This window comes from Rattus norvegicus, chromosome 14, assembly GCF_021556685.1.
Source record: "Rattus norvegicus strain SHRSP/BbbUtx chromosome 14, alternate assembly SHRSP_T2T, whole genome shotgun sequence".
Classification (NCBI taxonomy): domain Eukaryota; kingdom Metazoa; phylum Chordata; class Mammalia; order Rodentia; family Muridae; genus Rattus; species Rattus norvegicus.
The window spans coordinates 97,615,822-97,641,903 of NC_141547.1; the positions used below are offsets into that span (position 1 = coordinate 97,615,822).

Here is a 26,082-nt window from a genome sequence, read left to right on the forward strand (position 1 = left end):
GGGGAAGCATTGCGCCTCGACTCCTTAACTCCTTTCCACTATACCTACCCATAAATGGCATCTTTATCTCTCTTTAAAGCGTCATTGACTGAGGAGCCCATGCTGGGGGCCATGGCGTTGGTATGAGCTGTGTGCGGGTACTGATGAGAGTGCAGAGGAGGCCCGTGGTTCAGGTGGTGGACCGGCTGCATAGACCTGGCTGCATGCGGGTCCCCATACATCGTGGAGGGGATGCCTACTCCATCCATGCCCCCATAATGGGGTAGATCGTCGTACTGCATGACAAACAGGAGAGAAAAAAGAGTCAGAGCCAGGCGAGTAAATGGGAACGGTAGGGCAACGAGCTTAGATCAGTCCAGCTGGATCCCTCAACCTGAACTCCGTGGCCTTACATCTCTGAAGTTGAGCTTTCTGTTGTAAAAAATAATTTTAACAGTAAGAACTCCAGAATTCTCAGCGAGACTCATCCGAGATTAAGGTGCCTGTCCTAACTTGTGTCCATGTAGACCAATTCAGAAATCCAAAATCTTTTGGCAAGGAAGGGAGGAAGGAAGAAGGAAAGGCAGAGAGGCATTCTCCCGGAGGCGGAAGGTAAAACATGCATGTTTCTGGAGGAGGAAACCGAAAATCACAACAATAAAACGTGCTGGGACAGTGTAGCTGACCTGCCTAGCTTCACAGAGCCCCTTTTACTTCAGAAGGGGGGTTAAAAAATTACGATGGGAATAGTTGTGCCAAGCAGTGAATTCTGAAAGGCTTCTTATTTTATTTCTCAACCAGCATGGGATTGGCAGTCCTGTAAGACACTGAGTTTGCCTTGGTTCCCCAAACTCTGCTAAATTATACAAAACGACCCCCCCATATATGTTATACTGAACTGTGCATAAGGCAGCTTGTTGCCTTTTACAGCTGAACATACAACTGGGCAACATTATTTCCAAACTTAAATAAAAGCTATAAAGGAAGCAACTAATGTTGTTTTATATTTTTTTTTACCCTCACAAACTTTCTCCCTAGAGTAAGAGTCCAGGAAGCAATAGTTACATGTTAGTTTTTTTTTTTTAAACAGACTCAAAAGCAAAACACACATGAAAATCTGGGGGATGGGGCTGCTTTCAAATTGATTGCCTTGACTGTCTGTGATAAATTCAGCTATTTCAATTTTTCTGTTTTATTCCAGGCAAGTTTCTTTTCTAAGATTTGGAAATGGGGAGAAGGAAATGATTTCCAAAGAACTGCCACTTTCATCCTCTGAAAGACAGAGGTGTGAAGAGTTTGGGAGAATCCTGACATTTGCCTGAACTGAGAGAAGAAAGAAAAAAATGTGTCCTCCAGTAACTTTCTTTCCCAAAAGGGGCTTTGAGGGCCAAGACACAAATTATGCAAGGCAGCCTTTTTGTAGACCCTTTTCTTTTAAGAAGCCACCTCAGCCGGCCCGTCATTGTCTCAGTTTACTTTCAAGGCATTTCCATTCAAATAGGAATATTGGGGAAATTAGGATTGCATTTTTAAACTGAGTAGCTCTGTGTTTAGTATCTAAGTGGTAAAGAACTTAGCTAAGAAAAAAAATCTGCAAACTTATTATCTTGCATAAAAACCCATGCAAATTAAAATTACTTTTAAAAGAGGAATGTTTTTCCAACCAAAACTCCACTACACCAGGACATTCCTTATCTAAAAATGCTACCTACTTCTACTGATATTAAAGATGTGCATAATCGATAATAACGCTAAAGTTCCCAGCTGCTCATTTTAATTAAACGTAGCTTTAAACTTTTGGTCCCTAAATGCTTAAATTACAGCACTGGATATGTAGCATTTCCCCCTCCTCTTTCTTTCCTTTTAAAACAGGTGATTCCTCGGGCTTGTATTTTTATTTATATAGCTGTTGGCTAGGAATCTATAGACTACTTGATCACTTGAATTAATAACCCACGAGTAACATGCATAAGGCTACAAATGCATTAAGTAAACCTGTCGATTTAGGCCGCGGCTTTAGGAACCTCATTCAAAAAGAGAGAAAGGAAAGAGGAAACTTAGCAACAGTGTCTTTCAGCCACGTTTCAATTTAATCTCACATTTGAGTTCCACAATTGTTTTTAATACGTACCCTTTGCGCCATCGGCCTCTCTGCCTCCCTTCCTTCTTCAACTTCTAATATATCCTCTTTAAGGCCAGTGTGAAAAGAAACAAATATGCAAACTCCCTCGGAAAAAAAAATAAAGCACAACAGTAACAAAAAAATCCCTTTGCGTCTCCAGCAGTGTGAATTACTGGTCCCAGATCTTCGGTCTACCGGACCTGAAGCAAGGCGCCCGCGTCGCTGAGCATAAAAGCGCTCTGGTTCCACCAAGACAGCAGTGGGAGGGAAAAAAAAGCAGATCTTCTCTTCCCCCCCCCAAAAAAATCAGTTAAAAAAAAAGAAAGAAAAGAAAAGAAAAAGAAAAAAAAAGAGCGCCCCTCAGAACCAACTACCAAATCTCATGGCTTTCTGCCACTCCAGCTGTCAATCACAGGCGAGGTTGTCAACGTGGTGAATGAATGATCATCCGTTCTGTCTTCTTCTGGTCAGAACACCTCAAATGTTAATATTCAAATGCACAAAGCCCTAGCGCCCGCTTTCCTTGAATCAGTCCTAATTCCCAATCAGTTTCTCTCTTCTCTCGCTCTCTTTCTCTTTCTCTCTCCCTCTTTGCAACTGCTGCACTGAAGGGAGATTAGAGAGGAGGGTTAAAAAAATGTCTGTCTGAGTTTGTCTTAAAGGAGCCACGATCGATGCTGCCCGCTTGCAGTCGCCGTGCGTGTGTAAAGTGTGTGTTGTACAGGCGGAGAGGTGGATTCCGACCAGAATGCTAGAACCCGGAAGTAGTGGTGGCCATAACAGGTCGCGTCTTACACAATGCATTGGGCTGCAGCAAGTAGGCTCCTCGGCAGGGGTGGGTGCGCGAAGCGAGCTCTGGCCGCACTGGAGAGGCAGAAAGGCGCTCCATGAATTCGCACGCCCAGGCACTAACACCACACACCCAAGGCACATGCACACAAATGCAGGCTGCAGCTCCCGACCCGCCGACTTTAGGTCCCCTTCCAGCCTCTCTTCCCAAAGCGGACTCTTGAAATAAATCGGGAATAAACGTAGGGCAGGCAGATGCCGGAGTTAATTCGCTCAGTGCTCCGCTCATGAAAGACTTCAAGACTTTCCTCGAAATTATTGGGGTCTGCCAGTATTTTTCGGGGTGGGGGGTTGATGCCAAAAGTACTGGATTCTCTGCTAGACTCCCGGAGAAGAAAAGTCAAAGCCAGAGCAAGAAGAGGAGCTGGTGCTGGATTGGAAAAGGTTCAGCTCAGGAGTCCCGAGAACGTGGGGTAGCGGTCGCCCGGGCGTTCTGCAAACCCAGCTTAGAGGTTTTCTTTCCTTTTTTCTTTTGGTTTTGGGTTTTTTCTTTTTTTCTACCCCCACCCCGGCCCCCGCTGTCAGAAGTGGTCGTAGGGCTGGAGTTATGGAAATGCTTGCATTTTGCCACTTTGGGTCCCGACGCCCCCGCCTCCTCACCCTGGTAGCCCTCAGCCCTAGCCGCGGCGCGAAGTGAGGGAGGAAGGGAGGGAACAATGAGCCGAGCGCCGGGAATGTGCCCCCAGCGCTTGTTTACAAACACCGAGCTATTTATGACCGCCGGAGAGCGAAACTCAGCGCCCGCACCTAGCTGCCAGACCTCGCGGGCGGCCGGGACCTGGGAGCCCCCGGACCCGAGGCTCTTTCTCGGTCGCGCAGTCCGCAAGGTTAGCCGTGCGCCCGAGGGCACGGCGCGGCGAGGCTGCAGAGCTCGGCTGCGCTGCGGCCGGCGCTGCCTTTGTCTGGGCGACGCCGAGGGGCTCCAGCCTCGGCCTTCCTGGGGCCTGGAGACGCTGCGCCCCCCAGCTCCTTCAGCGGCGACGCCCGGCGCCGGCCTCCCAGACCTCCATCCCTCCGTTTGTCTATCTCCGAACCCGGCCCCGGGAAAACTCCCAGTTCCAGAGGAAAAGAAATCCACTTCGGAAGCTGAGATTTCAGACAAAAGCTGACCCTGCCCACAACTTGAAGTCTCCAACCAGCCAGTGGTTTTTAACTTTCTCTCTTGAAATACCACACCCTGGACTTAAAATTGTTTTTTGAGTCTTTTTATTCTCGCTCCGCGCTTGCCTTCAGTTACTCTATTTAGTGGGGGCAATTTTACTCTTTATGTTTCTGAGCCTGGCTCTCTTGGCTTAGATAGCTCAGTCTCGGTAGCTCTCGGAGCAGCTGTAAACCTCACATCCCAGGCAGGGCTCTCAGCTCGCTGGGCTCGGAGAGGATCCCCCCCACCCCCAGCTAAAACCTCGCAGAAAACTCCCCCTGCGGTCGACTGGAAAATGAGCTCACCCAAATCTCGGTAGGCAGCCGTGGAGAGAGCTCCGCCAATCGGAAGGCGTCCCCGCCCAGGCAGCCGCGCATTGGCTGCGGGGAAAATCAATTATCAAATAATCGATCAGCAGGGAGCTTCGATCTGCTGGGAATGCAAACTGCCATTCCGGATTCCCGCCCTGAAGGTGGCCAAAAGGCTCTCTCCCCCAAAGCAGCGGGCCCGCACTCCCATCGCCCCCGCCCCCATCCCACCGCCAGCTGCGGACCGAACCCTCACCCCAGGGGCCGGGGAAGGTTTTGAGGAGAGTTCTGAAAAAGATTAGGGGGTTCCCTTCACGCGGAGATTGTTTGGGAAAGGTTAGCATCTCTGAAAGGTACTGAAGGCAACTCTTAGGCTCAAAGTCATAGACCTGTTTCCATTTTTCAGGCAGTACTCAAGTTTCTACTGAGTGGGTTTCTATTGAACAGGGGACACAGGGTAAACATTAGAACCTAGAGCTGGATTTGAGTTCCACCGAGCAATGGAGCCTCCTAGGCTGCATCCACAGCTTTTAGCCTTCTACAAGAGTCAGCTCCGGGCTAGTTCACTCCAGCAGCGGTGCGTGTGGGTTAAGCCTAGTAGACCAGGCTTGCGGCCCTCCAGCCCAGCACTCCGCCCCCAACAACGAACACCTGAAGGGTTGACATATGTTCACCCCAAACTTTCAATGGGCTTTGCCTTGAAAGAGATCCGACTGTTGAAAACAATAAAAGGCCCCACGACTCCTCATCGTGTGCCTGCCTCTGTGTCTCCTCTCTGTCTTTTTGTTTCGACGCTCAAGTTTGAAGCTTTTACTTTTCCCGTCACATTCATGTGCTCTTTTCTTGCACAAACGCCCCGATGTATCATTTGGAAAGTTAATGCAGAGTTCTGCATCAAAACCAGGCATGGAAGAGCCTTGAATTACCTCCTGCTCCCCGGAGGAAGGAGATTTCCCCCCAGTTTTAGGAAGCTGAGCTAGCTGGGCCAAACAGCACACTTCTCTGCGGATTATAGAACCTACCGAGCTGGGCGGACAGCCTGAAAGCCCTTCCCCAGTCCCAAACCAATGCGGCCCACACCTGAGTGGCGGTCCACCGTTGCTGGGTCTTGCGGTGGGTGGGGGTGGCTGTGAGTGTCATCACCCCAAGAGGCCTACGGAGCACCAGCGAAATTCCCAGGGGGCTTGGAGTGGGGGTGGGGGGGTGGGAAAGACATTCAAACCAGACACCACACTGGGCATGTCTCTGTTAACAATCCTTAAATGAATCGCAAGGGAAATCGTCTAAGACCAATTTAACTGGGAGAAATTTACTGTAAAATACACGTAGATGACCTAGTCTTTAAGAGCCCAAGGGACTCTCAGGCAGACTTAAGTAATGGCTTAGAGTTTCCATAACTGTGCGTGAAGGTTTTCAAGTTTGGACAAGGTCAGTTTTGATAAACTGCCTATTTTTGAGACTAGGACTAATTTGGAGTTCTTGCTTTTCAGTAAATTATTTTGTTTACCCATCTCGGTGGCAAAGAAACTCACGGGTAAGAAACTTCAATCTTCAAAGCAAGGACGGGGCTGTTGGTTTTATGAAGTGATGTGTCACCTTCCCTTTAAAACATACTTTAGTTACCTACCAACAGGTTTTCCCTTCAAGATGAGGAGAGCTTGAACTTGTGAGCCTAAAAGAAAGCCCTGCTGGTTTTGAAAACTTTCCACTTAAGAATGCGATCCGAGCACTTGCTTGCAGGCCTTCGTGGATTACTTCTGAACACTTGGGCAACTCAAACACTTTTACAATGTAATTACAGTAGTACGAATTGTTTGCCCAAACCTCATTCTGGATAAGGATTTTACAATTAGCAAACAGTTATTACAGTTGGGACTTGCTGAGAGGAATTGCATATGTATAGAACTGTAAGATAGTAGCCATAAAAAAAAATACCTCTTCTGGCAAGGCAGCAATTAATCATCTATTAAAAGGAAAGGGGAAGAGGTAATTGGAGGGATCTCAGAAAGTTACTGTGGCGTGAATTACCTCGGTGTGTGTGTGTGTGTGTGTGTGTATGTGTGTGTGTGTGTGTGTGTGTGTGTGTGTGTGTGTGTGTGTGTGTGCTGCTCTGGATGGCCCTAACCCCAAGTTTATTTCAGATGTTCCCCTTTAAAGGACTTTAAGCAGCGTCCCGGTTTTTGCAGAACGCTGGTGTTCGGTTCTACTGACACCTCTGCTCTTCAAGAGGCAGTGCTGCTGTTTTCTACTTTCCTTTCATGGCTCGCAGTTATCTTCCCAAAGATAGAATGCAGGGACTAAGAAAGAGGCCATCTGAGCTCCTGCTCCCTACTGTGTGTCACCTACCCTGTTGGGAGGCCTCTGTAGCAAGCAGTGTCCATCTTGGCTGTTGGGAGTTGCAGACACATTCTTGTAACTCTTTGTTCTCCTGTGAGGAACTCTGCAAAGTTCATATCCTGAACTGGGCTTTTGTTTCAAAGGTTCCCACTGATGAGTCAGACTTCAACGTCTTGAAATTAAAGAGGCACCTCTGAAGGTTAAAAAAAAAAAATGTGTGGGCCTGTTTGCTAGGCCACCACAAATAAAGTCTTGCTAATCAATGGAGTTTGGCAGCTGTGTTCACAAAATGATAAGTGTTTATCATCTGTCACCTCCCTTTAAGATGCCTGTTAAAATGTGGGGGTTGCTCTTGAGGTTCTCCTGGAGTGTGGGGGGCTCGGGATTTGTACTTCAAGAAAAACATTATCAGTTCTTTGCCCTCCAAATAGCCCCCCCCTACATTAGCATTTGCATTTAAAAAAAACAGAAATGGGGGGAGTTTAAAGAAAATGGATTTGAAATCTAGTAGAGATAGTGAAGGAATGCGGGCGATAAGCGTGTGATAGGAGAACACTACCAGAAGTTTAAAGCTAATGGATGACTGTGAGGAAACCGAAATAAACTATTTAGATGGTTATTACAGGGAGAAACCTGGTTAGGTGATAGGAAAGAGGGCTTAAAGCCCAGGATTAGGAAAGACGTTAATCAAGCCTCCCAAAGCAATCCAGGCCACAAGGCTGGGAGGATTGTTTACCACATTTTGCTTCAAAAAACAAAGACTGTCTGGGTCCAGTTCACAAGTCAATGAGAGGTCAGACTCAGCTCTCTGACCATCCCAGGGAAAATGCCTGACTCACTATCTACTGGCTGCCTAACAAAAGTCCAGGAAAAACAACTGTTGGGAGGCTGATTGCCTTCCTTACTACTTTTCTATTTCAAATCATTAAAATGCTTTGGTCTCTAGAGAGGAGAAAACTACACTGGTTAACATAATTACCAGCTCTGACATTTTCAGAACTTATAGAGGTCTTTTATTAATTAAATAGAGGGCTTAATAAAATATTCCTAATAAAATTTATGGTTGTCTTAAAACTTTCTAAACAGTGCTATAAATTCTTAATAAAATTAACTGGGAAATGAGTTATTAGCCTGCACTTTGCCTTCCTCCAAACCTCGACAGGGTCTGCAGAGTGGAAAGAAATGGAGTTTTGTTTTTTTTTTTTAAATATAAATATTAGGCAAAGCTGTACATTGCACTAAAGAGGCCCTACTATTATCTCTGGTGGTCTTAGTTTCCAAAGCCTCCCACCCAAAGCTGCACATAAAACGTCAAGAGAAATTCTCTCCTTTACAGCACACTACATATGCACATTTATACAAACTCATTTAAAACAAATGCTCAATGTCTGGGGTGAGCTTTGTGTTGACTATAATAAAGAACATAGAATTATAATACAAATTCTAACATGAAAATTTGAAGGCCCAAGTTGCAAAGACCTACTCATTAGAAACTAAGTGAGATTGAGGTGCCTCCTTTTTTTTTTTTTTAAACTTTGATCTCTCAGTTCCTTACAGGTAGCTTTTAGTTAGTACTATCTGTAATAAGACATCTCTCTTTATTGAAAACCACTGATGTATTTTTCTGAAGGAAATGTATCTGCCGAGCAGACACACACACACACACACACACACACACACACACACAAAATGTTTTCACGTGACTCCATCTCAAAGTTTTGCAGAGTTAATTTTGGTTTTGCTCTCTGCTTCACCGGTGGATCCTGTGCTGACTGCCTAGCTGTCTAAAAGAACAGGCCACTGGCATCCAAATGTAACCCAAGCTCCTTGGATTGTTCAGTATTTAAACGCTTGATCTTTTGTGCCGTCTACTGGACAATAGAAAAACTGCAGCCTTGTTTTCTTTAAACTTTTCACTGTCCAGTGTTCAGTGAAGGTGGGGGTGGGGAGAAGGATGTGGCTTTTTTGGGGGTGAGGTGGGTAGGATGAGAGCTCATACTAGTAACAGACAAGAGAGGATCACAGGTCTTGGGACTCACTGAAAAGGTATTACAGTCCAACTACTTTTTTTCAACCCCAAAGGTAACAGTACAGGTGTCTCCAAGCTACTCGGTTAAAGCACAAGAGTAACTCATTCAAATATTCATTTCTCACTTCCTGCCCACCCCCTTTTCCAACCAACGTGGGAGAAGCACAAAAGGTGTGACAGGCTCAACCTCTCTGAGAAGAAACTCTGGGCAATGGCTTGGCTCTGAGTGTAGACTCCCTTGACAATTGAACTGAAAGGTAGCAACTGCCTGGGTAATGGAGGTTGTGCATATCAGTGCTGGGCACCCAGAATATAATAATATTCAGGAATCAAAGAGGCACATTTAGAAGATCAGGGAGAAATTGGTTATGAGAACACTCTTGTGCACACCCCTTTGGTGATTCCTGAAGATAGTGTTTGTTGTTACCAGGGAGGAAGGTTGGGGAGGAAGGTCAGGGAGGTGAAAGTCTGATAAAAGTCAGCAGCCTCTTCTAGCAGTGGCCGTTTCTGTTCTCTGAAATATTGGAAGTATCGTATGCCTTTTTGTTTGATTTAAAACTGTGCATAGAGCCCTGGCATTGTGGAAGCTTTCGGATAGGAAAACACACACGTAGCTGCTACCTTTGACCTCTGGCCATGGTTTAGTTTCTGAAGTAATTGAAATGATCGTACAGAAATGATCTTGTGATTTAGAAAGCTCAATATACCCTCTCCGGCAGTGGAGAAATCAAGTGGGTCTTGGTCAAAAAGCCACAGAGCCTTGGTGCAAGGGATGCTCAAACTGCTGATCTGCTTTACCGAAATCAAGCCAGGAGCATGTGCCAAATTACCAGAGAGAACCTAAAAGACAAAACTTACTTTTAAAGAAAACATAGTAGGGAAAAGGAAGGGTAAGACATCTTATTGATACATAAGTGTACTTGAGAATTGCTTTTCAAGTGTGTTTTGAAATGGTGCCCTGTCAGCGTGACTTTAAATATCAGGGTTATCAGAGAGACCAAGTTGCCACTGACTACACCAGAAGCATGGATGTTGCTTGCCTGGTAGTTTGAAAGCTGGGGTGGTTTTAATTGTTCTCTGTGTGGCGGGTGGGTGTTTTTAAAACCCTCAACTGAAAATGGCTACTATGTTATGAACTACTTAACTCACATTTTAAAAATAAACAGAAATCCTACTTGCAATAGCTGGAAAACCTAGATTTTTTTTTTTTTTACCCCCGAAAAGTAATCACAAGTGAACTCAAGCCTGATCTAGTCCACACTGGTAATGGAATTACCGAGCGCTGGAAAGAGGTCTGGCTGGCGCGGACACGGCCAGCAATTGCAAACATTTACCTTTGAAAGCAACTGGGTGAGGCTGACCACTCATGCTTGGCATCCAGGTTACATCGAATAAAGGGACACGTTTTTTGTGCGAACCCTCAGTCAAAAGGGCGGGTGTGAGTGTGTGTGGTGGGGACTGATTACTCAAAAATAAATATTTTAACATTTCATTGAGTCGTCTAATGAATAAGAAAATCATCGAGGGCTTCCTGCAGCTCAGAGAGAATTCTAGTAGTGCAGAAAATACACTGGGAGAAGAGAAGAAGAAACCGAAGGGCGCCTGCTGAGCGGTTACTCATTTGTGACTAGTTGGAGACGTACTTTCCTGTGCGTTTATTTTAAAATGAAAAATAAACACCATCTTTCCTTGTCTTAAAAATAGCTTCAGACTAGGGTTATGCTTGCTGAAAATCGCACTGAGCAACTTCTATGAGAGAGGGTCCGTGTGAAAACAGGAGGAAGAGTCTACAACCTTGCATGCTCCTCTTCTTCCAGGTCCGATAGGATAATTTCTCTCACAGGCACTTCCTTGGCCACTTCCGGGAAAGTGGGGTGGGGGCGGTCACCGTATCCCTCCGCCAGTGCCGGTGCAAGTCGCCATGCCTCGGCGCCCTGCCTGCACCCCGGGAGTTCGCGCTCCCTGGGTCTGGTGGGGTGCCCGAGGCCACAGGGCTTGCAAGCACAGGGGCCAGGAGTCTGAACACATTGGGCTGGGCGCAGGGGGCTTCTGAGTCCTCTGGGAAAAGTGGCCAGAAAAGGTGGAAAGGTCCTTTTGCAGGTAGCTGTCTGCGGGGTCTAAGGCCACTCTGGACAGCCATTCTGTGGGTGCTCGCCCCAGCCTCTGCAGGAGGGAGCGGATCCCGCCTAGAGGCACCGAGTGGCTCGCCCTGTGCAAAGCGCTTGGGGACACAGGGACTCGGTGAGCGACGCTAGCTATAGCTTCCACTGCTCAGGCTGAGTGTCGTAGTGTGCCTTTCTTCCCGGCGGTACTGGAGGATTCCCGAGCGCTCGGCCTGGGGTCTAATTCCAGAAGCTTCTCGCCTTTGTTCATGGACAGTTTTTCCTTCGAGGCGTCATTCAGGCGGCCAGTAGGTCATGTAGGTCATGTGCTCGGCGATCAGAGAGCCTCGGGACGTGGAGGGACCCCGGTGCCTTGTACACCCTCGGAGGGAGGGGCTGCCGGAGCCGAAGTTAGGGCTTCAGGTGCTTAGAAGAGCGGCGTGGAGACCCGCGTGTGTCCTCGTCTCAGCTTCCAGCCGCTGCGAGTGGACGCGGAAGCGCCACCGAGACCCGGGAGTCCCAAGCCGTGGAGCGCCGCTAGCAGCACAGCGGGCGGGAGGAAGGACCGCAGAGAGCCACAGAGCCGGGCGAGCAAGGGCGGGGACAGACGCCCTGGGACCCTGGACCCAGAGACTCAGAGGGGCTCAGACTCCGAGCCCCGCTGAAAGCTGGAGTTAGACTCAGGCTCGTCCCTAGATGCTGCCAAGGCAGCTTGTCCCCTTCAGCGCTGGATCCGGGTCAGACTTTTGCAGGATGGCACGTCCACCTTCTGAAATAGGTGGGCAAAGCTGTCTGCATCCCCACATTCACATTTACAGACAGAAATGTCCTTGGGGTGAGGAAGCAAAGGAAAATATGTAGGAGGGGCAGGGGGCGACTAATACTGAGGGTTGGGTGAAGACTCTGGGAGAAACCATGCCTTCCTTAAGGCTGTAAAAAGTCACTCAGTGCCCTAGAAATCACTATTTGGATGAAGAAATCTGCCTGAGGTCCCCCTTTCACAGCTGTTCCCTCACCTCTGAGCACTTCAGAGCCCATTTCACAGATATACAGGCTGAGATCCAGAGAGTTTAAATGACACATCCAATTTCTTCTCTTTTCTATGTGCCTCGGTGTTCTTTTAATGTACGTCCCCCGCTCCCCGCAACTCTTTTGAAAAACAAACCAACCAACCAAAACCAGATATTTTGCTCTTCTTTCCTAAGAAGGCTGAAGGTAGGTATATATTTGTTTGCTGGCAGAGTATGGCAAGGATGTGGTGTTGAATGTGTGTACTAACTTGGTAGCCCTGACTCCATCATTGAGACACTTTCTGTGAGCCAGGAACCCCCTAAGCCTGGGACCCTAAGGAGGAAAGGTGAAACAGGAGACTAAAGAGACCTTGTGGATGACAGTGGGAATCTTCCAGGGCTTGTCCCTTTCTAGGACAGCACTCCCCTCAACCCCCACCAAAGCAAGCTACAACCAAAAACCTTTAGGCTTCTCCACAGACTTCCTGGACTTTCCCGTGGGACGGGAAGAAAAGAGCATGGAAGGTTTGGGTAGATACCAAAACTGTCTCTAGGGTCAACTGGCCCGGGTCTAGTCACCCAGAGCAGGGACAGTCCAGACATATTTACTCTTATACCCCGCATGACTTCTAACCCTGCCCCCACCAGTAGCTTGTCTTTAGGAACTCAAAACATAATGGGTTCCAAACAGGCTTAATACCTCACTGGGATGCTAAGATCTAAATTTCACAGAATCGCATTGTATTCTACTTCCGTGAACCCCACAACCCACCTGGTTACTCGAACCCTGTGCGAGGGAGGCCAGGATGCATACTTGGTACTGCTAAAATTCTTATTTAGGCTTCACATTTTGTTCCCAAAACAAATGTTATTCATTTCTCTTTTCTCTCCACTTCTTGTTTATCTTTAATATTTTAGTCTAAGTTTTTGGTTGCTTTGGATTTTTATCTTGGATGTTTGGTAGGAAAAGAAAAATCCTGCAGGTATCCATAAGAGTAAATTTTGCCAATGGTTATATATTTAGCCATTTCTTACAAACCTATACAGTTCTCTGTTTTGTTTTCTTTTGGTTTTGTTTGTGTGTTTCTCTACTTGTTGAATAGTAATGGAAAATAACCAAACACTCTTTAGAGATTAAACTTCAGTAATAGTCTGGGTGTCCAAAGAGCTTTAAAGATAGCTTCATAGTTGTTTCATATATCCTAAAAGTCCTTGTTGGACGCAGAACTTGGCGGTGCGCTCGCTGTACTGCTTTATATGTGATCGTTTAGTGAGGTTTGTAGACTGAAACGGAAGAATAATTGCAGAAATTAGAAAGAGCCCCTTGCTTGGGGGAGATATTCCCAGCCAAGGGTTGCTAGGAGTGAAGAGAGAGGCTTAATTGGCTCCAGTTTTACCATGGTTGCTGGTGGGCTGATCGAATTGGAAGAAATTAGCCACATGCAATGCCTTGATTAAGTTATTTTGATTTATTATTACTTTTATTGAGACAGAGTTTTAATATGTAAACCAGGCTGGCCTCAAACTTACAGAGATCCACCTGCCTCTGCGTCCACGGTGCTGGGATTAAAGGTGTGTACCATTATGCCTAGCTTATTTTGATTTCTAAGTAAGTTTCTTTTTTAATTTTTTTCATTTAAGGATTATCTATTATAAAATCACACAGATAAGGTGTCATTTAAAAATTCAACAAAATGCTTGTACCTAGGAAGGATAATGAAGCCATCTTCAGAGTAAATTTTAAAAAGACTGATACTTTAGAATTTGGTTGGAACAATTATTCTAATGGAGTCTTTCTCTGTTTTGACCTCAGCCACTTCCTTCACATTTTTCTCCTCTCTGAACAATATCAGAATTGGAAATTACTGTTTATTATTTTTGTTTGTTTTGCTGTTTTAGGTTGCTTTATAAACAGAACAGAAACAAAACGAGGTTTCTCTATTTACCCCTGGCTGTCCCCGAACTGGCTATGTAGACAAGGCTGGTCTCTAACTCACAGAGATCCTCCTGCCTCTGCCTCTGCCGCCTGAGTGCTGGCATCAAAAGCATGGACCCCCACACCTGGGTCTACCATTTAGTCTTCATGCTATTATCTTACCTAGAACAACATGTACAAATGTATTTGAAAGCGAAACTTCATATCATATTAAAAAAACGTTCATTTTTCCACATCCTCTCTCACGTAATGAATACACTAACACATCTTATACTAATACATTTTAAACAAATTGTTCTGGAGGCCTTAGTTTGTGCAGTGTTCCGGGTTCTAAGTAGGTTTTTTTCTAGGTCAATGTGACCAAGTATTGATTAACACATATCACACAATGACCACGGAATGAAGACCATTTCATAGAGGAAAAAATGAACAGTCACGATCAAGAGTGAAATGAGCTCTGAGGTTAGGAAGAAGTTAAGCCAATGTTTGGCTACAGAGTGGAACCACATCTCACAAAACTAACTGCAAAATTACTAATATCAGTAAATTCTGTGGAATTCCCACTTACAAGGCATTGTTTGGAAACGTCACCACTACAATTTGAGCCATTTGTGAGATCCAAGATTGCGATAATGATTGATTTTTAGAGAACATACCTAGTCTCCAGAAATGAAAATAATTTCTTACTAAATAAGTCTTTAAAACATTGCATTCTGAAATCCATATATTTTGTATTCCAGAAGAAGAAATCTGAAGTGTTTCTACCTTTTTTTGTTTTGTTTTGTTTTATTTTGTTTCACTTTTTTAATTAATTCGCTCTCGGTTACATCCTTTTGTGAAATTTTTCTGGCAGGAAAATCAAATGTCAGAAGTCTTTCTCAATACCTTCAGGCACAGTGACCTCCAGATATCGGCCTTCACATTTGAAAATGACAGTTGAGGCCTTTGCTGAAAGGTAGCTTTCAAAGCGCAGGCCTCTTCAGTTTACCATTGGATTTGTCTGGACGCCTGCTAGTATTTCAGAAGTTAAAACCCCCAATCCTTCCTCCACTGGCCAGACAAGTTCTGGAGGCAATGTCTGTCATCCCTGACTTCATACTTGTCTTTTCCTTGTGGCATTGCACACTGAGTTCATGAAACAAGAAGTAATTTATGCATTGATTCTCGTTTTTTTGTGTTCTCTAAACATGCCTTTTATTTAGCTATTTTGTATCTATGTGTGACTGTGAGCATACTCAGGCCCTTCCCCCACCGTGTGTGTGTGTGTGTGTGTGTGTGTGTGTGTGTGTGTGTGTGTGTGTGTGTGAGAGAGAGAGAGAGAGAGAGAGAGTCAGAGAGACAGAGAGAGACAGAGACAGAGAGAGAGACAGAGACAGAGACAGAGAGAGACAGAGAGGACAATTTGTCCTAGTCTCCCTCCATCAGATGGCTCCCCAGGATTCAGGTTGACATCAACCTTTAGCTGCTGAGCCCTCCGACCAGCCCTATCTTGTATTTATTTGTGGCTAATAATGGTCACCATGCTTAGCAACCCAAAGGCCAGTTGCTTGAAGTTTTTGTTCCACACTTTTTTTCAAACATGGAACTGTGTTTAAATAACAATCTATTGATACAATACAAACACTTGACCGTGTTGTTTTAAAACGAAACAAAACAACACAGAAGATGAAGCCCAGGTGAAGCCTTTAGCACAACCCACCTGCTCCAGGACCGGAAGCTTCAGGGAAGAACAGAAAAGGCTGCGTCTTGGATGATCTCATTGGCTGACTTCACCTGCTCATTACGTGAAGCTGCTGAATGGACACGTTTCCTCAGAACTTCAGCTTTTTCATTTTCTTTTTTTACCCCAAAAGACAAGCACTTGAATCTGTTTCAAAATTTTGCTCTCTTTTTATTTGATTTCTTAATTCCTATGAATTTGTAATTCAGCTCTGCTATGAATTTGTAATGGTTGGTTAACCCCATGCTGGAAACTGACTGAAAGAAAACACTTCCTACAACTGCCTGGCCGTATTGCTGGCATTAAATAACATGTCTCCTCTGTCATTGTTTTCCTTTGGGGTTGTATCAAAACCTGTTACAGTAATTCTGAATGGGTATCATTTTAACAGTTTGTTTTGTTTTTGTTTGGAGACAGAGTTTCTCTGTGTTTGGCCCTGGCTGTCCTAGAACTTGCTCTGTAGACCAGGCTGGCCTTAAACTCAGAGATCCACCTGCCTCTGTCTCCCAAGTGCCAGGATTAAAGGCGTGCACCACCACTGCCTGGCCAGTTGAGTTTCCAAATAATACTCATTCCCACGATATTGTCTCTAGCATACCAACTATTTGAGAATATAGTCTCTAGAGTGTCTAGAGTACTTACACTGTAAGAACAATTCTAGACTCTTAAAGAACTTTGTCAAGCCATACATGACCCAGAAACAGATGTGAGGGGTCACGTGAAACTCGTGAGTCAGACGATGTGCCTTCCCTGTGCTTAGAGGATCCATCTGTTGCACAATAGTTGTTTTCTCCATCAGAAACTTGTCACAGTTGTCAGAGATTGGCACAGGGAAGTGCTCGGGGCCATCTACATGTTTTAAACACTCCAGTTGAGCCACATGCCTTCCCAACCTTCTACCTGTTTTCTCGTAAATGTTTAAGAAGACAAGTGACCAAAAGAGCTGTCTCTGAGTATGCCTGCTTTTCTCATGTAGTTGATGGTTTTTGATAGTGACACAATGAAAAGTTCATTGTAGATTTCATAATCCATCCCATTGTCAGGCTGTCCTTCTCATTAATATTTGTCCTGTACAGTTTCCATTTAACTCTGTTTTACTAAGTTTTGGATCTTGTTCCTTAGAGACAGCAACTTCTACAACTTTTTGTTTTATGGTGCTCTATTCTGAACAGGATTACCTTTGGTTGAAGTGACTTATCATTCCCAGATAACAACAGCCAGGGATAAAGCTGAAGATGTTGTTTGTACAGTGGATTTAATAAAAATATTATCATATGCAAAGCATACCGCGGATCTGCCATGGTCCTGTACATTCCGAAGCCCTGGGACAACACATCCTCCTCTATATGAGAGACCAGCAGGGGCTTATGGACATTCATGGTCTAGGATTCAGGGCTTTGTCTGGGAACTAATGTACTGAGTTCTGGTATTAATCTGGAAAAAAAATCCCTATGTATGACTGCATTCTGCTAAATATTTGGGGAGGGAACATGAGAAAACATTCTTTTTGCTTAAAACTTTGAATTCTTTTCTCCTTCTTTCCTGGTCGTCTCCTTTCCAGTGAGAAGGACTAGGACTTCTGGAATACATCTCCCAAGGCTTCCTTCTGCAGTGTCCAGGCATTTTGAAGTGATTATGCACATTCACTGAGAACTGTTTACTTCTCTTTGTCTTAAAGTCATTTTTCATTCAGCAAATAATGTTTATTTTGTGAGAGAACACACTCAAATTTACATATAAAACATGACTATTAGATTTAATATAGTTCTTTCATTTCGTAAACATAATATTTATTTGGTTCTTATAGTTGATAGGTCCTTTCATACTTTAAAAACACAGCAATACTTTAAAACATTATAAATTGGTTTATGACATATAATAACTCAGTTTTCAAGAAGACAGCTATTCAAACTTTCCATAGAAAGAGAGGGAGAAAACTGCCTTCAGGAAAATTAGTCAACCGGCAGGAGCTTCTTTCTGAGCACAGTTACCATGGGATTGAGAACTATTTGCCAATTATAACAGTGCACTAATTATCTGCTTTTACAGCTCATCTTTCTGTCTTTCTGTCTAAATCCACTTCTAATTATATGGTATCACTTTTACATGTGACACACTTATGACTATGGCTTCTGTGGAATATTAGACACCTTCATTTCCAAAATATTCCCTTCTACAATGCAGTGAAATCTTCGATTGTGAGTTGAGAACAGACTGAGGAGGAAGGAGTGGAGTAGACATTTGATGTGTTCCAAAAAGAATAGCAAAATTAATCAGCTTTATCATGGTTTCTATTTTTGAAACGCAGTTAGGTTGAGTGAAACCACGGCGCCCACAAGGCTCTATCCCCTGACTTTACATGATTTGTGAAACTGTAGGTGACGGGGAGGTACTCTGAAGGCCGCGTCAGAAAGGTCACTGGGCGTCAGAAATGTTCCATCCAATAGCCTTGTCTCCTGGATCAGTCAGTTTAATAATAACAAAAACCACAGCATCAAATGACACAAACGGTTCCTATGTTTTGATGGAAGGAACGAGTCTTGCTTACGTCCCCAAAGCAAGAACGCTCTCTGGGAAGGGCACCCAGATCATCCAGAGTCTGCATCGTTCAGAGTCCTCTCAGCTTCGCTCCCCCAAACACAGGTTCACACCCGCAGTTAATCTAGTGGAGCAGTCGCAGCTTTCTCTAACCCCGTGCTCACCTCACGGATTCTAATCTTCAGTGTGCTCATATCGATGTCAGTATTTCTTTGTTTTCAAAGAAAATCCGTCAGAGTCTGCTTTGTGGTACTCGGGGCACAGAGAGGTAATTTCAGATCTTGGTCTCTAAGATTTGATCAGAGAGAGAGAGAGAAGCATTCGTGGAGGGCTGACTGTGACTATGGGGTGGCTGTCTTCCCACACACCACTGCATTTTTGGTAGCAATAAAACTCTGAGTTGAACGAGGGTAGTCACGCTAAGTGTATTACAGATTCAAAGGCGTGTGCATGTGCGGACGCGTGCGTTTGCGTGTTCAATAGAGCCGAAAGTTTTATCCATTTACCGTCAATTTCACTTTTCACAGGATTATTCAGACAGCCTTTGCTCAAGATGTTCAACTGCCCTCGCACACGAAGAAAGGAATCGAGGCCTTAGAACCCCACTTGGAGGCTCCCTGTATAACAGAGACATTCTAACCATGGCAGAGCCCCTTTCCTTCCCTCATGGGCTCAAGGTTTCGCATATGGAAGTCAGAAGGACCTGACTATTTCTTCTTTTGATATTCCTCCAAGCTCCAGTGATTTTTGAATTTCATATTTGATGCCAAGTGTTTAAAGCTGGAAAAAGGAGGGGAGACTAATTATAAACAGAACTTACCTGACTAAAATCTCGGGGGAATCGAGAGAAATGACTCAAATATTTTGTGATTCTAAAAAAATCAAAAGTGCATTCTTTTGTGGCAATTATGAGCTAGGCTGAGAAATAAACATTTGTTCTCCTTTTCTGCCATTTTAGTTATGATACGTCACGGAACTAAGATCTCCCAGAGCCTTGTAGAGCCTCTGTGGAAGGATGGACCTGACATAAAAGCAGGCTTGTTGCGATTGTTTCCTGACTGTTTTGCTCGGGAATAGGTAACCATCCCTCTCTGGGCTCAGTGTAACCGCATTAATATCACCTCCTTCAAAGTGGTACGCTGATGTTTAATCAATGTTCATAAATCTCTTCAAGATCCTTCAGAGATAATTGTGACATAAACTATAAAGTATTATTCTTGGAATGGGGTAATTTGGTCCAATTAGATCTCCTCTGAGCTATCACCTGTGCAGGGAAACATTGTTATTACTTTGCAAATGACTTTGTACTGTACTTAGCTTTCCTCAGGTCCCCTCACCAGCAACTGAAGGCCCATCAGAAGGACCGGAGTGTCCACAGCATTGACTTTGATGGGACATTACAGCAAAGGGCAGCATACTCTAATGAGATGGCTCGGAGCAGGGTGGAAGGACCTCATTCTCTCCTACGATGCATCCTGGGCAGAGCCATTAGCCATTCTAACAGCAGCCGTGTAATTAAAAACTGGATGTAGCCTGCCACTAATTTGAATGAGATCATCGTAGACTTTAAATTTTAGGTCAAGTTGGTTTATGAGACTCACCCTAGTTTCTAGAGACCTGACTCGTGCCATTGGTTGGTTGAAACAGCATTTTGAAAAGCAGCAAGCCTTTCAAAACAAAAGCCAAAGTATGGAATTGACACTCAATTATCCTAGCAAGCACTAGAAAATAGTCGTCATGATCTAAATGTACAGGTATACATTAATTAGAGCATTTATCAAAAAATGTCACTGGTTGTCCATTCGCTGAGATGAGGGCTAAGGAAGGCATTGACGAGATGTGAACTATCTGGCCTGTTGAAGTGTACGTTCCCCAAAATATCACTGTTCTAGAGCAGTGGTTCTCAACCTGTGGGTCATGACCCTATGGGCCATTAAATGATCTTTCCACAGGGGTCTGCATGTCAGATATTTACATGGTGATTCATTACCACAGCAAAATCATAGCTGTAAAGCAGCGATGTAAATACTTTTATGGTTGGGGTCGCTACAACACGGGGAGCTGTATTAAGGTGTTACAGCATCAGGACGGTTGAGAACTGCTGTGGTAGAGAGTTCTACAGTGAGAAAATCAAACCAAACCAAGATGACACAGCAGTAACAACAACAACAGCAGCAGCAGCAGCAGTAGCAGCAGCAGCAGCAGCACCAATCCCAACCACAGGCTACCAAAACTGCCTCACCTGCTTAAAAGCTTGGCAAATCTAAATCCAGCTCCTGGGATTACACAGTGGAAGCCGAGAGCTGACTCTTCCAAGTTGTCATCTGCCTTCCACCCAGACACTGTGACCTGTCCACCCAGACACTGTGACCTGTTAGATACCACAGTTGTAAGGGCATTATGGTGAGTTGGCCGTCGGCCCTGAACTCAAAGGTCTGCATCTCTCTCCAAATTTACAGAGGAGAACAGATCTTTAAATTTAAAATCTCATTTTATTACATTCCAGTTTTAGCAGCTAACTAATTGGCAGTTCCTTCCCATCCCTTTCTGAGTTGCCCATTTTCTTCGTGAATTTCCCTATTAGGAACGCCGTGGCTTTGAAATGTCATTTATCCTTGAAGAAACAATAAAACTTAACGTGCTCATGAAAAATGAGAAGGAAAACTAAAGTCGGAGTTATCCTAACCAAGCACGTGTTTGAATATATCTGTTGAAAACGAAAATAAATAAGCCTAGTGTCTGATTCTAACACAATGGTTCCTGTTTACCTTCTTTACCTACTGTTGTGCATTTCCAAGGCTTCTAAAATAAAAGTATTCGGTCTTTCTCACTCCCCCTCTTATTTTTAATTGGGAAAAGCAGTTAGAGAAATGTCTCTCTTTTCTTTTTCTTTTTTTTCTTCCTGAACTCAAACTTTTTTCCTTGTATATTCCAAGGCCTAGAGTTTTGTTAAACCCTGTAGGAAGATCTAAATTTGGAGGTGAGGGCAAGGAAAAGGTACTTTCTAGGGCTCTTCCTTAGTGAAGCTAAAAATTAGAAAAAAGATTATTGGCAAAGAGGACAAGTGGTTCTTGCTCTAAGGAGTCAAAGGGTCTCTGAGTAGGGTCCTGAGGCTGGATGAAGCCAGCCAACCCTGATGGTTGCTTCTGTTACCCTCCACACTAAGCTCTGGGTGCTCTTCTGACTAAATGCTCACACTGACGGCTTCTCATGGAGGAGATGGGAACACAACATGGACCTAGATAAAGATTTTTAAGAAGTCTGTCCTTAATTTTAAAGATCTCTTTTGTATATGTGAGATCTCGGAAATTCCATATTTGATCATCTAATCTAGAAATCTATTGTTGGCAGAAGAATAGTAAGGTCAAATGACTTTGAATTCTCTTGGGCTAGCACGGCAGCTGAAGCTTCGCGTCCCATCCCATCTGCTGTCATTCACACCACACCTTATCTGAAAGGGCTGTACTCACTTCAGGGAAATATCAGAGGCGTGACAACAGCCTCTTGGGAAACTGAAACGTAGTCTCTGCTAAGCCAGATTTCCAAGAATGTTGCAGGGGAATTATAGTTCAGAATTCCTCTAAGCATCCAAAGGAGACAAGAAAAAGTCAGAAAAGTATCACAGAAAACATCCATTTATTATTTCTCAGGAGTATAGTTATTTGGCTCTCTTTGTTTTAGTATTCTCCATGAGAATGTGTGTGTTGTGCTATGAGGAAGCATGTTCTAGATAAGTCTTCTACGGCCAAGCTCTGGGTCTAATTTTACTTTCTAAAAACTATCTTAAAACAAGGTCTTACTAAGATGAACATAGATGTCTACTGTTCCATGAAGTAGGTGAAAAAAAAATCACAGTATTTATCTTTGCCTCCCGAGAACAAGCTAAATTAAGAAAGCAAAGTCACGTGATGGCGTTTAAAAACATATTACAAGACAGCAGAGTTAGTTCAAATCACCAATGATCAGTTCAAGCAGCTCACTGTCTTTGTGAGAGGACAGGAATGGAACATTCATGGAAGACATCTTTAACTCATAGACTTCGTGATTGACAATAACAACCCAGGAGCTATTCTCTTCTTGTAAAATAATCTGAAGATTCAAGGTACAAACAAGCGGCCATTTGTGACAAGTCATCATGCCTCAGATGTCTTCACCATTTCAATATCAAGATGGCTCAAATGTCCAACGAGTTGTGAAAATCAGAAACATTCAATCTAAAGAGTCTTAGACTTGCTGAATAAAAACCACAGGAAGGTTTTTTTTTTAAGTCCGGAGGATCTGATAATAATAAAAGTTTAGAAATTAGCATATAGTGAAGAAACACAAGTAAACTAGTAAAGAAAAATGAGGAGTTTAGATATGGAAGATGGATTGAGAGCATCGAGATTATCTAAATATAGGAACAAACATGGAGACCTGCAGGCAGGTTAAAAATGACATGTCCCAAACCCATTTCACTATGGAAAGCAACAGTTAGTGAGAACAGAATGAATTTGAGCAACTAAGAGCTCCTGAGGGTGGAGCTGGGAGAAAGAGTGACAGATGGGTTGGATGTCTCAGGATTTGGGGTCAATAAATCAGGAAGCAGAGGCATGAATACACATGAAATTGTAACGATCACTACCAGTGTTACTGAAGATTTGGGGCCATGAAAGTCAAAAAAGAAAGGAAAAGATACTTACATTGCACAAAAGAACAGAATAGAAAAGAGGTTAAAAAACAACAAAAATAACACCCACAAGCCTTGGTTAATTATGATTATGATGAAGCCTATCTCAATGGCTGACGCATGCCACTTATTAAGACATCACCTAAAATTCGAATGGAGTCAAGAGTATCTGTGTGTCGGACATGGAGAGCTACAACCACACCAGAGATCCACAAGAAACTGGGAACAAGAACAGCGGGAACGGACATGCAAGAAAAGTCAAATGGCGATGTTAATGTTAAACACATTTCACCTTAATACAAAAAATACTGTGAAATTTAATTTTTTTGTTCTTAAACTCTTCAGAACATCATTAAATAAAGTTAAAATTATGAAACAAGGAGAAGAGCAGCTCAAAGCTAAAAAAGCATATTTGGAAATGGGACCGAAGGGAATCTTCTTTGTCGCCCTGTGTTGTTAACTTTATCCTTTGTTCCCTTAATTCACATGTCTCCCACCCACTAGTATCCATGGATCCTTCCTCCAAACTACCTCCCACTCCTTCCCTCCATAAGGCTTTCCATCCCAAGTCATGCTCGTCCCTGTTTGCGTGGACACCTAGGTAGCCTCTGATAGTGGGTTTCCCTTTCACTCGTCTGAATGTCATGACTTCCACACATGACATCTGAGTGTGTTTTCAAGAAGGTAACTAAGGACATTTGTGCTCAACCCTTCCTCTGGTTTCTTCCGTCCTACCATCCTTCCTTCACCTCCTTCTATCCTTATCATTCACTCTATTCCAGAACGTCTAGCCTTTCAACTGCTAAGCAAAATCACAGCATGCTTTCAAAGCCACTTTGCTTCCCGTGTTCTCCATCAGAAGAATTCTGTGTTCTAGGGGATTGAAAAACCTTAGCAACATGTCTACTCACTAATAGTGTATGAAACTTAAGAAAGTGTCAACATAGAGGGTATGTTAGTTAAATGCAATAAATGCTCACTTATAATTAGGAAAGAAAATAATACCAGTAGAGGAAGAAATCTCACACTGGTGTAGCTTGTCTAGCGAAACAAACAACACCAAAAACCAAAATACCCAAACAGTCAACCAAAGAAAACTATGTAAAAACTATGCCCGAGGGTGAAATAGTCTTCCTCACTTGGAAAAAGGAGCGATTCACTAACTTAGTACTGTGATTATAACACCAAAAAAAGAAGATTATAGAATTATTTACATGGAAAACTAGAGGTCATGTGAACAAAATCCCAGGACGTGCTATGAGCTGAGTTATCTTCCTGTCCCACTGTGAAATTACCCTTCCTATTTTACAGAGTGACAGAAGAGGCACACCTCGTGTTGGGGAGGCACATAAAGCAAGGTCAGGAGAGTGTGGCCCTGAGCTGATAGGATTAGGATGAGAACACACCATTGCCTTCCCTTCCTGTCGCCTGGGTGTAGACACCACCTGAGGATCATCATCTGAAGTGAGCCCTGGTAGACGGCATTGGGGACTTCGAGCCTTGAGAAGCCTGAGGAAAGAATCTGTTATTTAAGTATCTCAGTCTACTCTGACGTCTGACTTGACTAAAAGAAGTGCGATAAGAATTCAGCAGGTTGATCAAAGGAATCAAATTGAAGACCCAGACATAAATTCACACATTGATGGACACCTGAGTTTTCAAAAAGAAACTGGAAATACACAGTGACAAAAGGACAGCATCTTCAATAAATGGTGCTGGTCAAACTGGATGTCTGCATAAAGAAGAGTGCAAATTGCTTGCACGAAACTCAAGTCCACGTGAATCAAAGACTATATAAAACCAAGTACACTGAGCCTGACAGGAAAAAAAAAAGGAGAGAGCCTTGAACATATTAGCATGGGAGACAACTTTCTGAACACAAAAATGCAGATACTAATATCAACGACTAATAAATGAGACCTCATGAAACTGAAAAGGCTTCTGTAAGGTAAAAGACACCATCTATCAGACAAAGCAGCAGCATACAGAATGGGAGTTCTTTTACCAACTCCACACCCTATGGAGGACTAATATCCAAAATATATAAGGAACTCAAAAACTAGATATCAAAAAACAAATAACCCAATTTTGAGTTGGCGTATAGATCTAAATGGAGAATTATCAATAGAGGAATCTCAAGTGGCTGAGAAGACTTAAAAAAATGTTCAACATCTATAGCCATCAAGGACACGTAAATCAAAACTAGTTTGATATTCTATCTTACACCTATCAGAGTAGCTAAGATTAATAACAGAAGTAACAGCACATGCTCGTAAGGATATGGAGTAAGGGGAACGCTCCTCTGTTGCTGATTAGAGTGCAAACTTGCTCAGCCACTGTGGAAATCAATATGGGAGAGATTCCCCAGAAAATTGGCGGATTGACCTACCTCAAGATACAGCTTTACCTCTGTGGGGAATATACCCAACGGAAAATCCATCCTATCACAAGGACACTTGCTCAACTACAATCATTGCGACTTTTTTCATAATGGCCAGAAACTGGAATCATCCTAGATGCCCCTAAATTGAAGAATGAATAACGAAAATATGGTATATTTACAGAATGGAGTATTACTTAGCTGTTAAAAAAGGAATTTTCTGGCAAATGGATGGAACTCGAAAAAAAAAATCATCTTGAGTGAGGAAACCCATAAAGACAAATATAGTATGAATTCACTTATAAGTGAATATTAGCAACTAAGTAAATGATAGCCAAGCCACAATCCATAGATCCAAAGTGGTTAGGTAAAGAGGAGGGATGTTGGGGCCCATGGATTTCTCGGAGAAGGGGGGTTAGAATAGGTTTTGTGGATGGACTGTGGGCACGTGGGGATGGGAGAGGTCAGGGAGATGAACTGGAAGGAGAAAATATGGGGAAAGATGGCCGAAATGGAGTGAGGGTGGATTTGGGAAAGTGGTATGGAAACCTAGGGCAGTGGAAATGTCCAAAACTCTATCAGGGTGATTCTAGTGAGTAGTCTTAGTAATTGAGGATACAGAGTCTGACCTGGCCATCTCTTGCAGCCAGGCAAGGCTCCCAGTGGTGGCACTGGGTTGAACTCAGTTGAGTTGTGGGCCAAGGGGATTGGGTGGAGATCCCCCAAATAACCCAGGCTGATATAGGATAGTGGGCGGCTTGCTGTCTGCAAGCTGACAGTGGGGTCTTATTGAGCTCATTGAATGTGGAGTGGATGGCATTTGAGCAGGAATCCGGTGTTCTCTACTGTACAAATCAGCATGGCCAGCGTGAAGGCGGTGAACACGGCTTATTTGCAGTGCTTTCTCACAAAGACTAATTCTCCAAACTACAACACAGCCTGCAGGTCAGACAGATACAGAC

The 26,082-nt window shown here is 43.8% G+C and overlaps 1 protein-coding gene and 1 long non-coding RNA gene across 6 annotated transcripts in view; one reads left to right on the plus strand and one right to left on the minus strand.

Annotated features, from left to right (window-relative positions):
* The window catches only part of Meis1 (Meis homeobox 1), a 139,181-nt gene extending 136,330 nt beyond the window's left edge, over positions 1 to 2,851 (minus strand). For all 5 annotated transcript variants that reach the window (XR_015636811.1, XR_015636810.1, NM_001436989.1 and 2 more), the window contains 2 exon segments: positions 2,111 to 2,851; positions 49 to 275 (listed from right to left, as the gene is read on the minus strand). Coding sequence is in view for 3 of the 5 variants with exons in the window: in NM_001436989.1 (NP_001423918.1) it covers positions 49 to 275; positions 2,111 to 2,122 (239 nt within the window). In the remaining 2 variants the exon portion in view is untranslated.
* A 7,785-nt stretch (positions 2,852 to 10,636) lies between these two features.
* LOC103693204 (uncharacterized) lies at positions 10,637 to 19,023 on the plus strand. The gene is made up of 3 exons (XR_015637562.1): positions 10,637 to 11,645; positions 12,050 to 12,082; positions 18,599 to 19,023. It is a non-coding gene; the product is annotated as an uncharacterized LOC103693204 (long non-coding RNA).
* The last annotated feature ends 7,059 nt before the right edge of the window (positions 19,024 to 26,082 follow it).